The sequence below is a fragment of the Hoplias malabaricus genome, chromosome 3 (genome assembly GCF_029633855.1).
Source record: "Hoplias malabaricus isolate fHopMal1 chromosome 3, fHopMal1.hap1, whole genome shotgun sequence".
Classification (NCBI taxonomy): domain Eukaryota; kingdom Metazoa; phylum Chordata; class Actinopteri; order Characiformes; family Erythrinidae; genus Hoplias; species Hoplias malabaricus.
This window is the reverse complement of record NC_089802.1, coordinates 41,196,845-41,212,790: the sequence shown is the minus strand read 5'-3', so window position 1 is coordinate 41,212,790 and position 15,946 is coordinate 41,196,845. Positions and strand designations below refer to the sequence as shown.

The 15,946-nt window shown below is 41.0% G+C and overlaps 1 protein-coding gene across 1 annotated transcript in view; it reads right to left on the bottom strand.

Moving 5' to 3' along the window:
• The window catches only part of pdzrn3b (PDZ domain containing RING finger 3b), a 137,513-nt gene that overhangs the window by 11,458 nt on the left and 110,109 nt on the right, over window positions 1–15,946 (bottom strand). The window contains exons 4-7 of the mRNA XM_066664232.1: window positions 5,557–5,801; window positions 4,224–4,311; window positions 617–715; window positions 82–144 (exon numbers count right to left, since the gene is read on the bottom strand). Coding sequence (XP_066520329.1) covers window positions 82–144; window positions 617–715; window positions 4,224–4,311; window positions 5,557–5,801 — 495 coding nt within the window. The remainder of the gene's footprint in view (window positions 1–81; window positions 145–616; window positions 716–4,223; window positions 4,312–5,556; window positions 5,802–15,946) is intronic.

The following is a 15,946-nucleotide window of genomic DNA, read 5'->3' as shown; positions in this document are numbered from 1 at the left end:
AAAGATCAACACATTTGCATACTCTGAATTGATCAGATTTGACTGAAGCAGATGGCTCCAGTACGAATCTCTTGTACAAACCTGAATGATTCTGTCCCCCTCCCTGATTCGCCCATCTCTTGCTGCGATGCTGTTTGGATCAATCTGTCAAAGAGAAAGAAATATATCACTCCAAAGCCATTATATAAAATTATATAAAGAGGAAGGATATAATCAGCTTTTTGATCTTGATTCCTCTTTGTATTTCCCTTTTGATCAGATACCACATGAAACTAATTACTCGCTCCCCATGTAAGCACTTTGCAGACATGCTGAAGACATTTCCAAATGTAATGATCCTAATCTTAAACATCCAGACCATAATATGACACAAACAAATGTCTTGTCGGTACATTTTCCATCTCTAATTCAAAAAGATGTCTGCTGTTACGGTGATAATGAAATAACGAATGGGGTACTATACAAATAGCATCCATTATTTCCCCCAATGTCCGTCTCCAAATACAATATTGGAGATTTAGCAGACAGATAAGACACAGAGATGGAGTGTTATAGGGCGAGAAAGAGAGGGAGAGACAGAGAGAGAGAGGAGAGAGAGAGTAAGCGCAGGGCCTACCTCACTGACGTAGATCCCGGTCTCATCCTCATCATCAGTCCTGTAGCAGACCGTCAGGCCCAGCTTGTCCTGAATATTTGTTCTGTACAAATCCACCTCCTGTACCAAACAGTAAAATACAGGTGTTTCTCCAACAGGGGCAGGCACACACAAATACAGTGTTGCTTTAAATGATTATGAGCCACACACAGCTCACACCCAAGTTAGCAGCAGGCCACACAAGGAACACAGAGGCTTTAAAATAAGCTCTTTTTAACACTGTGACCATTTCACATGGTTTAACTTTGTCTTTGTCTCTCACGTAAACGTAGCAATGCTGTGATTGGAGAGTCTCAGAAGAGGGGGTGGGGCAGTCCTAAAGTCTCTGTACTTGACATCAGAAGCTGAGTTAAGCCGGAATGACTAATTTTATCTCACTTTTCTGATTAGGCAGCCCACAGGAAACTGACTGTGTGGTCTTTCCCGGTGTGTAGATTTGTAAGCTTTAGATCCCCAAATTGATGTGCCTGTGCATATGAAATCACACTCACCCCATGTCCATCCCTCCATATAACCACACCCCACACCCAGTAGTGACAAAAGTGTTTCCAGATTCACCAAATCCCACTTAGGTCACTGCCTTTGTGCTAAATGAATCTCTATGCTTTTTGAGTTTGTGTGGTTGTACAACAATGATGCAGATTGCAGTATGCATTTTCTTGTTCATTATATCTGTACAGTGTGATGTAAGCCGTGTCCATACACAGTAAAAGAAGAGACAGTTGGTAGAGGCTTTGGTGAATTGAGCTATTCTTGGAACCAAAATTATAACTTGTGTTGAAAGTAGTTTGGTCCAAATTTGAACTAATATGTTCTAATATATTGCAAGTCACCTTCCAATCCCACTTTCTCTACTCAGGCTTTCTGTTGGATGTATATGGAGCAGTGTATCAGAGCATGTGGACTGCACCATTGCTGGATCTCATTCATCACCTGTCAGCAGCTGTGATCTGTACCACACACCTGTAATCTACACCATACAGATACAAATTTCTTTTCCTGTGAGAGCTGAGGGAGTAAACCCTGAGGTGATTGTGAGCTGAGAATAAATCTCTGGTGTCACACATGTTGTATCCAGGCTTTATAATGAATTAAATTAAATGGGACACTCTGGAAAAACTGCATATGAGCTTAAGGCCACTATGCTTAGGGTTATAAAGCCCCACAAGATCAAAACCTCACAGAACTGTTCCGACATATAGTTTAAAGGTTTTTTTAGAACAGTAAAGACTGTATTTGCAGTCAAGGAAAAAAACTATGATTTTGCAAAGACTCAGAATCTTACAGGGTCCAGCAAGACTCAAGAATCATTTGAAAAGTAACTTGGTGTAAGGCCGGCATTAGTTTTTATTCAAGGGTGTAGCCCTCCTGTTGTCTGCGTCTGGACGTCTGCTATAAATGCACAAAAGGCCGCTTATGAAACACACTCATGCCTTTTCTCTGTGTGCGGTCAGCCAGATATAATACGTAAACAAGCTTCTGTAATCCGTAATTGACCACGCTGGATTTCCTGCACAATTTTTGATTCACTTCACAAGGACAAAACAGAAAAGAACCTTGATCCTTTTCTTTACATTCTTGCTAAAGCTAGTTAGCTTGTTGAGTAACATGATTAAGACACGTGTGTGGACACGCCATCGCAGTGTTGAAAGAATGGAAGAATACTTGGACGATTATGGCTTTCTTCAACACAAATATTCCCGGCCTCTATTCCCCCCTCCCAACAGGGCACTAGAGGGCAAGAGTGGAGGTTATTAATCAGTCTAAACAAGGCAATGAGCCTTTTATTTGGCAATGAGTGGGGCTGGCTTTGTTTTGGCCCCGTTCCTCTCATTGATCTCTGTCTGTGGCTCCTTTGGCAGCTCCTGGGGCAAAGGAAAGAGCTGTGTGCTGAGCATCTGTTCCAAACGGACGACCTCACTCCTTTATTAATACACCCACTGACCCACTGACCTTTATTTTGTGGCATCTCCTTCCAACACTCTCATTAAAACCACATCTGACCGCTGCTGATGTTCTTTATCAGATCAATCACTCTTCCACCCATCTAATTATCCTCCATCCACTTGGCTTGGAAAGGGATTAGTCAACAACACTGATAAATTAATGATGCCACTGTCCGGCATCTGCTCTAGGGGACAGGTCTTTAGGGTTCTGTCTGAGCTGAAAGGTTGTTTTTTTTAAATGAACAGGACTTTGTCAATAGAAAAGATCCATCAGGAGAATGAGGACCCTTTTAGCTTCATTGAATTGGAGAAAGACACTCCAGCTTTATGGCCTTTTAGAAGGCTGTGGAGACAGAGCAGTAGGAGCATATCTTCAATGAAGATAATTATATTCTTGATATCATCAATGCACATTGACCCATTTGTGTCCTAAGTCAGGAAAACAATGCACATGCAGTACAGTATTTCTGTCTTAAAAGTATTCAAAATCATTCTGATAATTCACCAACCTATAATAGGGAAAATAGCACCTCTGTCTTTGCTTCTCTGGGCTCTGCACTGTAGAAACTGCACTATTAAATCTTTGGTGGAGGGTAGGAAACCACCCTCTCCCATCCCCTTTGATTTCAAGACAGTGCTGTAAAAGTGAATTACACTCTGCAAGTGTAGAGGGAGCTCAGGAGGGAAAAAATATAAAATTATACCTAGTGTTGTATTTTTTTAAATGTCATTCAAACAGCAGCAGCAACTTTAGTCTGTTAATTAAACAATGCTAACACTTTCCAGCTCATGCATTTTCCAGATGGTTACTAGGGTGAGCTGTGTTTCTAAGGGTTTGCTGTGTCATTGCTTGGTGGATATATTTTATCAATAAAGATAAGTCTTTTTTTTGGTGAAATGGTGTCATTTTTGTCTCCAGAAGTCTAGGTTCTAGGTTCCTTGTGCTCTGTTTTGGTTCCTCATTTAATTATATGTACATGTTTGTTTGGTCTCGGCCCCTCGTCTGTTCTTTTGTTTCCCTGATATCTCACAGCTGTGCCTTGTTCTTCATATGTTTATTTTAAAGCCTTTGTATGTGCCAGTTCTTTGCTAAATGATGTTTCACATACTTAGGCCCAATCCCATATCTTATTTCCATCCCCACCCCTTGTTTTTGAGTGCCATCTTGCACCATGAAATAAAGTTATAAGATGTAATGATTAAAATAATCCCCTATGAAATGGGACGACCTTTCAGGAGCCTGATACATCCTCAAAACACAAATAAAAAATATAGCAGTATATAATTTCCAGGCTATTAATGGTGCTCTGTAGGCAGCTCTGCCAGTCTGCAGTGATATCAGATGAGTGTTGCAGGACTTTAGGGCCTCATATGACTTTACTCTTTTGTGTTATGAAGCTGAAGTCACCTTCATATTTGGTAGCTTTCTGATTGAAACATCCAGTTCCACCTTAAATGTTGCATTTATTTCAGGTAAATGATGCATTTGCTTCGCACTTATTATCAAAGTTTTTAAATAAGAAATGTGGTATGTGTTTTCCTTTTAAAGCAACAGTTGAGCAGCCATAGTTTTGGCTCTGTCACAGTACACAGTATATAAAGGTCTCAAATGTGTCTTTTACCTCATACTCAAGCTCCTCTCTTTCCATGTCCTGATGCATGCCTTCGAGAAAATCATTAGTGTCAAAGTACTCGTGTCCTTGAGAGTGTCTGTAAAAACAATATTACACTCATAAAGTCACAGAACAAAAAGAAGTTCAGCTACCAATATCATTCAGAGCATTAGAAGGCTTTTGTTGTGATTAAACTATTTCTTTTATGACAAGCCATTACAAATGTTTCTGATTAAGCTGTGTCTTTCATTCCGAGACAAAATGCCGCCTCGGTTCCTTCCTGATGCTGAAGCAGAAACTCATTTCTCAAAGGGTGGCCTAATATTTCAAGCTGAAATAATGTAATTCTACAGGAATACGAGGTTGTATGAAAGCTCAGATTAATTAAACCTCACCTGAGCGGCTGATTCCCCAGCAATGAATGAATTAATGTTCCGCAGCACGACCAAAAAAGGGGTTAATCGGGTGGAAATATCAGCGTAAACGATGAATCAGGACCGCAAGAGGAGTGTGTAATTTCGCTGAGTTGCAAAATCAAAATGTTATCAGGTCTGAGCGGCGGAAGAACAGCCGTATTGACTTTAATCTGTGTGAGGAACAGATCTTTAAAGCACTGCAGATTGGAGAAAAGTGCAAATGTGAAAAAGAGTTAACAAGAGCGTTCTAAAGGAATACGGTGAAGAAGTAGAGTCTCATTAAAGAAGGCACTCAGTGTCTCCAGGGCTAATGAAGACACTAACGATGACTGGAGGTGCTTCTCTTCCTCACAACTCACTTTATACAATTAACCTCTGAAATGAAAAATGGGTTCAGGTCACTAAGATTTAAGCTTTAACTAACGGACCACCCCAGCAGTCATCCGTTTGGTGATGGCCCCTTTAACTCTTAAATCTGTCAGAACTGGAGCTTTTTCCAATAACTGTATAAAAGAAGCATGAGACTTCCTTTATTCTTAGATACACTGTAATATTTACCCGACTGTGTGTGATCGGGTAAATATTATCGTTATATCTATTATTTCTCATCATTATTAGACTGTTATAAGAAAAGTATGCTATTAAATATTTATTGAATACTGCTGAGTGATTATCTAGTGGAATGTGTTATTGTATTAGTAGGTGTTTTTGTTTGTTTCATGTTTGACTGTGAATAAATTCCAATTAAAATATTCCAATGATCTGGAATGCACTAGGCACTTTCAGAAGATAAATTCACTTGAAGCAGATGAACACATTTAACAATCTTACAATGTCATAACAATAATGCCATAATAAGTAGTATTTGATATATTTAATGTTAAAATTATGCCCCATGTGCTGATGGTGTTTTAGCTATCACTCACTCCTCAGGAAGCAGGTATTCCTCCAGTGTGGTTGGGTCAGCAGTGGGCAGTTTGCTGAGGGCCATGATGTGCTGGAAGGTGATGTCTGTCTGAGTGCTGATGTCCACCACCTGCGCGTCTCCATCTGCTGCAGGTTTGGGTCTGGGAACTCTGCGTAAGACTTGCACCATGATGGGCTCTTTGGCCATACGGAACGCCTCCACTGCCTGCTCATGGGTCGCTTTGGACAGGTCTTTACCATTCACCTACACACACACAGAGAGAGAGAGAGAGAGAGAGAGAGAGAGAGAGAGAGAGAGAGAGAGAGAGAGAGGTTGATATGTTTGAAATGTTGAAATGTTTCTTACATTAATTGCAGAACACAGTATAAAATAAAATATACGGTGTTTCCCAGACTATAATGTACTCTCTAAAGAAAATCCTCAGCACCTCAGCTTACATCTTAACTGCCATCTGTAGCTGAATTCCAGAGCACCTTTAACATGTAAAGCAAATGATATCCACTTCTTTACTTATGCAAGTCCAGCAGGGGCAAAATTTATTAATGCGTGCGTCATTTAAAGAGAAGAAACAGCCATGAATCCACACCACCAGGAGAATGCAGATACATCTCTGTAGTAGCAAAATACATTTTAAAATATTTGTAAATAAAAAGAAATAATGCCACTTAGTGTCTTTAAATATTTATATTAACAAGAATGTATGAAAGATTGTTTATTTAAGTGGCTGGGAATAGTGTGTAAGACAAACAAAATCAAATTGAATCATAATAATGCTATTCAAGCTTCGCCTTTAAGACTCAATAAGTCTGATTATTTTAGAATTAAGGGGGGTCTATTATTTTCCTTAGCATTTCACAATCCAATTCCATTTTTACACAGAACCCTTGCATCTGCTACAGAGGATGCACACTAAACAGTTGTTATCTCTTGTCTGGGATCCCTCCAGGAGAACAGCTGGTGTAGTCGCTCTCCCCTGAGCTCCCGGGAGTCTGTTTTCCACCTCAATGAGCTTTTCTCTCCAGAAAACATGCTTCAATAGCAGCTCAAGAGCCCGGATACAAAAAAACAAACAACAACACACATCCCTGGATAGTGTCAGCTCCAAAGATCAGCAATTTCTCCCTCAGCAGGAAAACTATTAGAGCAAGAACTCTCACAAAATGAGACCTAGGCTCGCGGGCTTAAAGTCAAAGACTGTAAAACAAACAATATAATAACCATAAAGCAAAGGGTGTGATACTGTACACTCTGTAGCTGCCCAGAGGCCTGTTTGGTCCACTATCCCATAACACTCCTTATGTCAGTAGAAGAATCATTATTCCTTGATGCTTTTAGGGTCAGGGTTGGACCCTGGAACATGGGGATGTTAATTAGTGTGTTCAGAGGGACCTATTTATCTAAGCAACTTTAGGACATTATATTTTAACCTGCAAAGAGGAATATAAATATATAATATAATTCCAAGTAATTACGAAGCATTTCTATTGGTCCATTCATCATAAAATTTTTCCCACAATTTGAATGAGAAGTACTGGGTTCAAATGAAATAAACTAAAAAGGAGATGATCATTTTTCATTGGACACTAATTACAGTATGCCTCAGATGATGGAAGAGAATGATAGGCATGGACCTAAGTTTAAAAAGCATGAAGATGCAGAACCCATTTGAAACAGTGTAAACTTTCTATATAATAAATACTTCACCTCATAAATTAAAAAAAGGGAAATCATACTGATAGACAAGTATGGTGGTGGAAACACCATTTCATTCACAATAATTACACTTCTCTGCATGTGGTACTTAGACTTAACCCAAGAAAACATTGCTGGGAAAATGTGAAATGTTATACATTTAATGGTATAAACCAAGAACAGGCATCTGGGGATGACCAAGACAATTTGATAAGACAACAGCACTAAAATTAGAGCCAAAATAACTAAGTGATGTTGAAATTCCAGGTCCACCAGACCCTCAAACCTGAGATGATTAAAGCAACACTAGGTAAGATTTTAGTAAGATATTTCACTCCAGAGCTATTGATCATAATTCACTTTTACAGCACTTTCCTTAAATCAAGTGTGAGGGGGAGGGATGCGTTGTGTTTCCTACCCTGCTCAGAAATGTACATAGTGCACATTCTGCAATGCTGAGCCCATAGTACCAACAACAGAGGCCTATTAAAACTCAGTGAAGCATCACAATGCTTCTGAAGCTGTAATTCTTTGTGTTGATTTAAAATGTCATGTCAAGGAAAGGGACAAAAAACTGAGCTGTTTTGCAAATTAGGCCAATTAAAGCTGAAATGAATAAAGCTTTGTAACAAAATACTGCTAAAAGTCAGTGTATTCATATGAAGTTTAGATACATATATTTATGATTATAACTTTAAAATGCATTTCTGATGCTTCTGAAAGCACATAATGTGTATAAAATGGATGTTTCTCATCACTGTAATTTTACAGCAAAATACCATAACTTTGACCCACCATATTTCTGGAATAATCTAGGAACAAAAACACCTTGCTGGGTTAAGCTGTGGCTTAGCAAGCTTCATTAAACTCCTAAAGTGCCAGGGGCTATGTTAGTGCCGCAGCTAGATGGGCAATAAAGCCAGGGTCAGCGTTCTGTCTTATCACGGCACTAACAGAACTTTTCCCTCAGAGCCACGACATTCCCAATTTGTTCATTTGTGATTCCTGGATGAGAGACAGGCCGATAGGATCAGTGCCTGGGGAATTCATACCGACTCACAGCTCCCAGCCTCGAGGCTGAACGGTGGAAGAATGTGTTTTCCAGCTGGGGTGATGAAACCCTGGCAAATATGTCTGAAACAGTGATGCAATGAAAGAATATGTGTAATTTTACCCCTGATATGATGTGATGGCGTTCAGTTTCTTGGACGAACAGCGAGTTCCCATTACCCACGGATATTCCAATATAGGAATTCATTTTCTGATACGCACATTTCCTTGGATACCAGTCTTATCAGGGATTTAAACATCTGACCACAATAATAAACCATCCCTCAAGGGACCTAAGTGGTGTCAGCCACACTCGCCATATTCTTCCATCAGTTGGAGGCTAGTGTTAAACTTCCCGCCTCTTAGAGCTCACAAATCTCTGACTTTGGTAATGAGAAATCTACAGACATTAATACACTGATGAGGATATTCCACTGGAAGATATCAGAAGAGACAGCAAAGTGGAGGCCCTCTGGGGAAGGGTGCTCTTCAACTTTGAAGGGGTTATGTGATCGCTAATAAGCAGAAAGGATTAAGCCTAATCCCGTCTTGAAGGATAATTGGATCATCACTTTGGAAAACAGCAGAAGTCAGAAAGACCCGGTCCAAAAGAAGTAATAGCTTCTAAAGATTTGCAATTTGCGCTCGGTAATTGAACGTTGAGCAGTTGGTAATTGCAAATTCATTACAAAGTCTTTGAAAAGCAGAAGGGAATTGAAATAATCAAGTTATTATAATTAGTTTATGAAAACAGTCACTGGGCATTTAACGTGTTTTCACTGTGGCCACGATTTTACCGGCGCTGTACTCTTTGGCTCTTTTGGATTGTATTTCTTGTAACACTGTTTGAAGAAGGCCTACATAGCCTACATTTCTACCATGCTGAAACAGAGGCATCAGCTTAAGGGGTAATAAGGCATCTCCAGATTTGGCTCTGAAGCTGTAGAACTGCACTCTTTGGAGTGATGTAGCACCAGGCAAAAGCTCTGGGAAGACTTGGAGTGGGGTTGCGATCCTGAACTAACTGTACAATAGTTGTGTTTGCCCTCCCTGATGTTTGTGGCCCAACTATCAAATCCTCACAGAGATTTCACGAGACCTAGGGTAAAGTTTTTCCAGATGAGTAGAAGATATTAATTACCAATTAATGCTCTTAATTTAAGAAGAGCAGGTGTCCACAAGCTTCTCTTACTCTCTGGTCTTGCTGTACTTGAGCTTTCAGTCAGTCACAAGGTGGCTTTCCATCCAAAATGTAAAGATATAAAAGTGAAATGAACCGTGTTTCCATCCACTTCAGTTTTGTGAGTAAACCTCAAGTGATGGGGGGTGACTTTGAAACATGGAAGATGGACAGATCTGAGTTTGTTTTTGCTTTGATCAGAATTGTTTTACAGCAGTTTATATCAAAAGCAACTTTACATCAAAAAGATTGATTTAATATTTATTTGTTGGAGCTTCTGTGTCATTTCTGTGATATAGAGATTGTTCTTAATGTTTTAAAAGGAAAGTAAAAATACATTTACTTTTGCACAATGCTGTATATATGTACAATTATCTGCCCATGCACTAAAATATGAAATTCTGGTGATGCTGGTATGGAAACAGGGTGGTCCTAAAGTGTGGATGGAGACTCATTTAGTATTTATATGCACATTTTTTTATTTTGCAAAAATTTGGTGGATAGAAAACCCACTTAAGTTTCTCTCTCTCTCTCTTTCTCGCTCTCTCTCTCTCTGTCTCAAAAACACACAAGAGGCAACAATCGTTCCTTTTCTGTTCAACTGTTGAGTGTTCAGAAATCCTCCTCCTACCTCCTCCACTCCAGAGCCCATGACCCTTAGAGACAAAGCCTCACTCCTGCAACCTGTTCTGCTTGACTGCAACAAGTCAAGCAGAAAACTACCCTTCCCCCAAAACTCCCCGGCCTCCTATGCCTACCGGCCCCCTGTGAGGTAGCACTCTAGCAGGGTCTCTATTCAGCAACCTCACCTCTGACACAGGGCACAAAAGCCCAGGGCTGGAGCATCCAGTCCCAAACAACACTGTGACTGGTGAGTCTTCACCCTTTACTGAACAGAGGCCCTTTCAGACCCGGCCTCTGGACGACTCCAGCTGTCTGACATGTGCTGATCCAGAAGACTTCCAGTCACACTCTGAGTCAGCGGACAAGGACATCGCGTTGATAAACTGCTGGAACGTCCTGACGTTCTGCCCAGTCTCACAGATGTCCTGGCCTGGATACTGTTACAACTTTTCAGAGCAATATTATGCTGTAAAACCCATAACGAAACAGGAAAATGTCCCGCGGCTAGAGTTTCCAACAGATTACTGAGGAGTTATTGCGTTGCATAAAAAAGGTATGTACAAAATATGGTGTAAATCAGGATTAGATGGACACAGTGTCACTGTTTACACATGAATTACACAGACATATCCGCAATGGCAAACACACAGGCCTAAATTTCCTCACCAAGCCCAGGTTAACCTCATATTCAACAACAATTTTCATATTAATAATAAGTTAAATGTAAGTATAATATATTATTATATATGTTTTACATTATTTCTTCCAGGTGACTGGGTGATTGTGTGAAAATATCCACAGATGGGAGTGTGTGAGTGATTGAGTGAGTGTGTGACACTGTCCACAAGATTGTGTGAAGTTCTCAACAGGTGTGTGTGAATGACAGGGTGACTTTGTGAAACTGTCCACAGGTGTGAGTGAGTGTGTGACTGGGTGAGTGCGTGATGCCTTGTGATGGACTAGCATCCTGTTTAGGGTGTGTTCCTGACTTGGCATCAGTGATTCCAGACAGGGCCCAGACCCAACACATACCAGATCAGGATGAAGCACTTATAGATTTATGATTTGAATGATGGGCGGCACGGTGGCGCAGCAGGTAGTGTCGCAGTCACACAGCTCCAGGGGCCTGGAGGTTGTGGGTTCAATTCCCGCTCCGGGTGACTGTCTGTGAGGAGTTGGTGTGTTCTCCCCGTGTCCGTGTGGGTTTCCTCCGGGTGCTCCGGTTTCCTCCCACAGTCCAAAAAAAACACACGTTGGTAGGTGGATTGGTGACTCAAAAGTGTCCGTAGGTGTGAGTGTGTGAGTGAATGTGTGTGTGTGTTGCCCTGTGAAGGACTGGCGTCCCCTCCAGGGTGTATTCCCGCCTTGCGCCCGATGATTCCAGGTAGGCTCTGGACCCCCCGCGACCCTAAATTGGATAAGCGGTTACAGATAATGAATGAATGAATGAATGAATGATAACAAATAGACCACATATTAACTGTTAAATAATGGATATTGTTTACAGCGCAGGTAAACGTGGCCAGAATAAATCATCCGTGTTTGACCGAAAGATGGAAAGTGGATTTCTCTTTTCCAGAAGGTGCTGTAAATATTGGGACACAGTCAGAGTTCACTGCTGAGTGTGATCTGACAGCTGGGTATATACTAATATTCTGTTGAGTTTTTGTTAATGAAAGACGGCCAGAGCACTCCCTCTTTAGAAGGAATCATAATGAGAGATGAAACACAATGCTTTATGTTTTCACTGCAGCAGCTTCCAAGAGGCTGACTCAGACTGATCAGTCAAGTTGAGACTGAATCAGCATCAGTATATGGATGGTATTAAAGTGTGGCACTGATGCTGGATGTTCATATCTGGATCACAACCACCAAGACTTTCACATTCCAGTGAAGACAAGTATAGTGTCAAATCTGTCAGCTTTTTTTTTACCCATTGTCTGGATGTTTTGGCCCCTTTCACACAGCAGGTTAAAGTGGACCACATACATGTTTCTATCTTTCTTAATATGACACGAATCTGCCCATTTATCAGAACAAATCTTGCCCCTAAATTTCACTGTGTAGCTGTGTATTGCAAAATGACAATTTTCTCTTCAAGTGAAACTGCAAAATGATAAATGACAAATGTTAAATTATGTGGGAAAAAAGTATACCATTAAGACTTAAATTAGAAAATTAAAACATGAAGAGATTTAAAATGTCAGTTATTGTCTGTAGGTTGTAGGTATACAGTTGTTTCTTTCACTGTCAGCAAACATTCTTTTTTACCTCTGCAAATTTGTAGGGGGTCTCTTGCAAATACAGGCTTTCCAAAGAGAGGGCAGGAGAGCGGACAGAATAAGTTCAATCTGAAACATCTGAACAGCATTCATACAGATGAAGAGAATATAAAAATGATCAAGTCATTAGACATTAGTTTTTCACGTTTTTATTTCTTAACAATGCTTAAGGTTTTATTTTCTCATAAATGAGGGACAGGAATCCAATTGAAGAAATTTCACAAGAATTTATGAGAAAGCATTTTGATATGAAGATTTAGATAGCATCATATTGCTGCAAATCGTATATGGATCAGATTTCAGGACCCCATAAGAAAGTGGCCCAAATCCGATTTGAGACACACACACTGTTCACACAGTAAGATCATAAAACAGTGTCCCATATGAAGTCAAATCTCAGATTTTGGTCATTTTTCCCAGCTGTGTGAATGTAGCTATGTAGCAGTAGCTAAATAAATATATTGTTGCTCTGTTCACACTTGTTTTTATTTAAAAAACTCTTCTTTTTATATTTCAGTGAGTTTGTCATAGATAGGTCCAAATAACCTACTGGTCTCTGTGCAAGCGAATTGTAGTGAAACTATACTGAGAAGAAATAACACAAATTCAGCCTCGAAAACAGAACTCTGTCAGTTTCCAGAACATCTGATCTCAACTGAGAAAGTTGAGAAGGTTCCTGAGAGTCACTCTCTGAATGAAGACTTGGCTGTGGCTGGACAGTGTATTCACAGAGAGAGTCTGGAGACACCCAGCATACGTGTAAAGGCTTTTGTTATGGGAGGTCTGCCCAGAGTTTTTAATCCATCTTTTCTCACGTCTCTAACCACCCTGATGCAAAGAAACAAGCTGGCAGAAGCTTTCCCAGTGTTGTTGTTTTCCTCCTTTCAGCGTCGATGGGGGGATTCCTCTCTAAATTCGTCGAGGGGAGCATCCTTGGCCAGAACCACACACAGCAACCTTTCTTTTCCTGAGGCACACTGCCTCAACACGGATTAAGCGGTAAATGGAGAGAAACCAATGGCCGTGATGAGCATGGCCGCCCGCTAAAAGACAGCGTTGTTTACTTCCACCTAATCTCATTTAAGCATGAGACATTCTCTCATCCAGAGTGAGATCGATAAAGGAGCGCAAAATCACTTCCTCCGAGCTCTCTCTTGCTTTCTCCGACACAGCTTTAATGAGCATGGCTTCAGGTGTTTGTTTGTGGAAGAAGCGCCACTTTCCCACAGTCAGACGAAACCCAGCGGTCAGAGCAGCACTAACAATGTGATGTAACAAATACTCACTGCCTCTTTGATCTACTAGCGCTGGAGGAAATGGGAGCAAGAAACAGCAAGAGTTTGAGCCGACTTGTTCCCCTCTGATGTTTAAATTAAATGCTGTTTCATTAGGTTCATTCATTCATTAGTTACAGAAATAACTACTTCATCCTGTTCAGGGTTACAGTGTGTTGGAATCATTGGGCTCAAGGCAGGTACACATTCTGGACAGGGCTACAGTCAATCACAGAACATCATACACTCACCCCTGTGGACAGTATCACACACTCATTCATCACTAACACACACACACCTGTGGATAGTTTTACATATTCACACATTCACTCACACACACATACCTGTGGACAATTTCACACACTCACCCAGTCACTCTCACTCTTGGACAATATGACACAGCCCATCGTCTACTGACATGTATATTTGGACGGTAGGAGGAAACGAGCATCTGGAGGAAACCCACACAGACACAGAGAAAACACACACAATTCCTCACAGACAGTGACCCGAAGCAGGGATAGAACCCACAACCCCAGGACCCTGGAGCTGTGCAGCAGTGAGGAGGAAAAGATAGCAAAGGGCTTTTTCAAGGAGAAGAGCCCTGGCCTTTGACAGCTGAGGCATCATGTGACACTGAATTGATAATGGTAATGTAGTCGTAGTTTATCAGTAGCTGGAAGTGTTCATTCTGAAGGAACGACAGATAAACTGAATCTGTTTGAGCGAAGTCAGTGGGACTGAGGACAGAACAGGGGACAGGGAGTAGTGGATGGCAGTAATGAAGAGAAAGGGCAGAGGCTGGCTCTTAGGTCACCCTTCATTAGAGCCAGCTCCTTGGTCCAGTGGCTTGCTGAGTGACCCTTAAAACAGTGCAGCAGAGCAAAGCTGCATCTCCTCACAGGACCATTTAGGACTGAGGACATTGTATGTGCTGGACATTTTTGGATGAATGAGCTCTGGTATTTACTCTTAAAGTTTTGTGCAATTTTAAAGAACATGCACTCTATGGCTTAATCCAACATGTCTTCTGTAGTGAAGGGTAGTTTGTACCCACTTTAGTTAGTAGAACAACTACAACTACGTTTTTGGAAAGCTTTTTTACACAATGCTGAAACATTGATGTGAGAATTTGATGCCATTCAAAAAACACTAGTGAGGGTTCAAAGTCTAGTTCATCCCAGTGGATAGTGTTCAATTACTAGAGAAAACTGAGACACACTGCTTCACACCCCAATGCCCAGGGTGTCTTACCCGTCTGGTGATGTCTTGGCATTAGGCATGTTGATCTTAGATGTGGCCACTATTTAAGCAGCTATGTTCAGAACGCCCAGTATCAAAAGTTCACAAGAATCCTCTGTGTCATCATGCCCATAATCAAGAGACCAGAAGGGTATGATGATTAATAAAGCTGTGGGTGCACAACTGAACATCTGTGTATGACCTTAAAGCATCTACAACACACTCAAACACATTTTGTCCAGTTGACAGATTTTGAGAGGGTGCACATCATTGGACTGTAAGAAGCAGGATGGTTATTTTGACATATTGCCGCCATCTAGGCCATTCTGACCAAGCCTTCAGGGGGTACTGGGAGCAGAGGTGCCATGAACGAGAAACTTGGACTGCTACAGACTGGAGCCGTATCATCTTTACTGAGAAATCCAGCCTTTTTTGTGCCCTAACTGCTGGTGTGATGATCTGTAGATATGTCACATACTACAGTCGGTCATCACTAATAGTGATACGAGGGACACTAACAGCTCATTGATGTGTGCAGGATGTCCTGTGGCAACATGTACTCTCTTGACAGGGCTTTCACAGGTCTCTGACAGATTTCAACAGTTCCTTGGCCTGCCCAGTCACTGGATTTATTACCGATTGACTGTTAATGGGACAAGCTGAGATGCCTGCTTCGGCAACCTATGAGTGTGCAGGATCTACGGGCCCAGCTGCAACATCTGTGGGCAAAAAATGCTGCAGAATTCCATACAGAACCTGTACCCATCTTGTATCCAGGCTAGAGTCAGCCCAGCAGGGGACTAGAGCCTCTTTACATTTGTAGAGTTTTTCAAGAAATGTATCTTTTCCCTCTAATATTGTAGTCACTTACACATGTATCATCATTACATTCATTCATCAGATTCCAACAACTCCTTTTTGTTGCATTATTTTTTATTTTAGGTTTCAATGAGTATATTTACAGGTCAAACACAACAAATTCACCAGCACTGCACTCAGTCTCCCTGTGTGCTTCAGGTCACTCTTTAACACACCTCAGTCTCA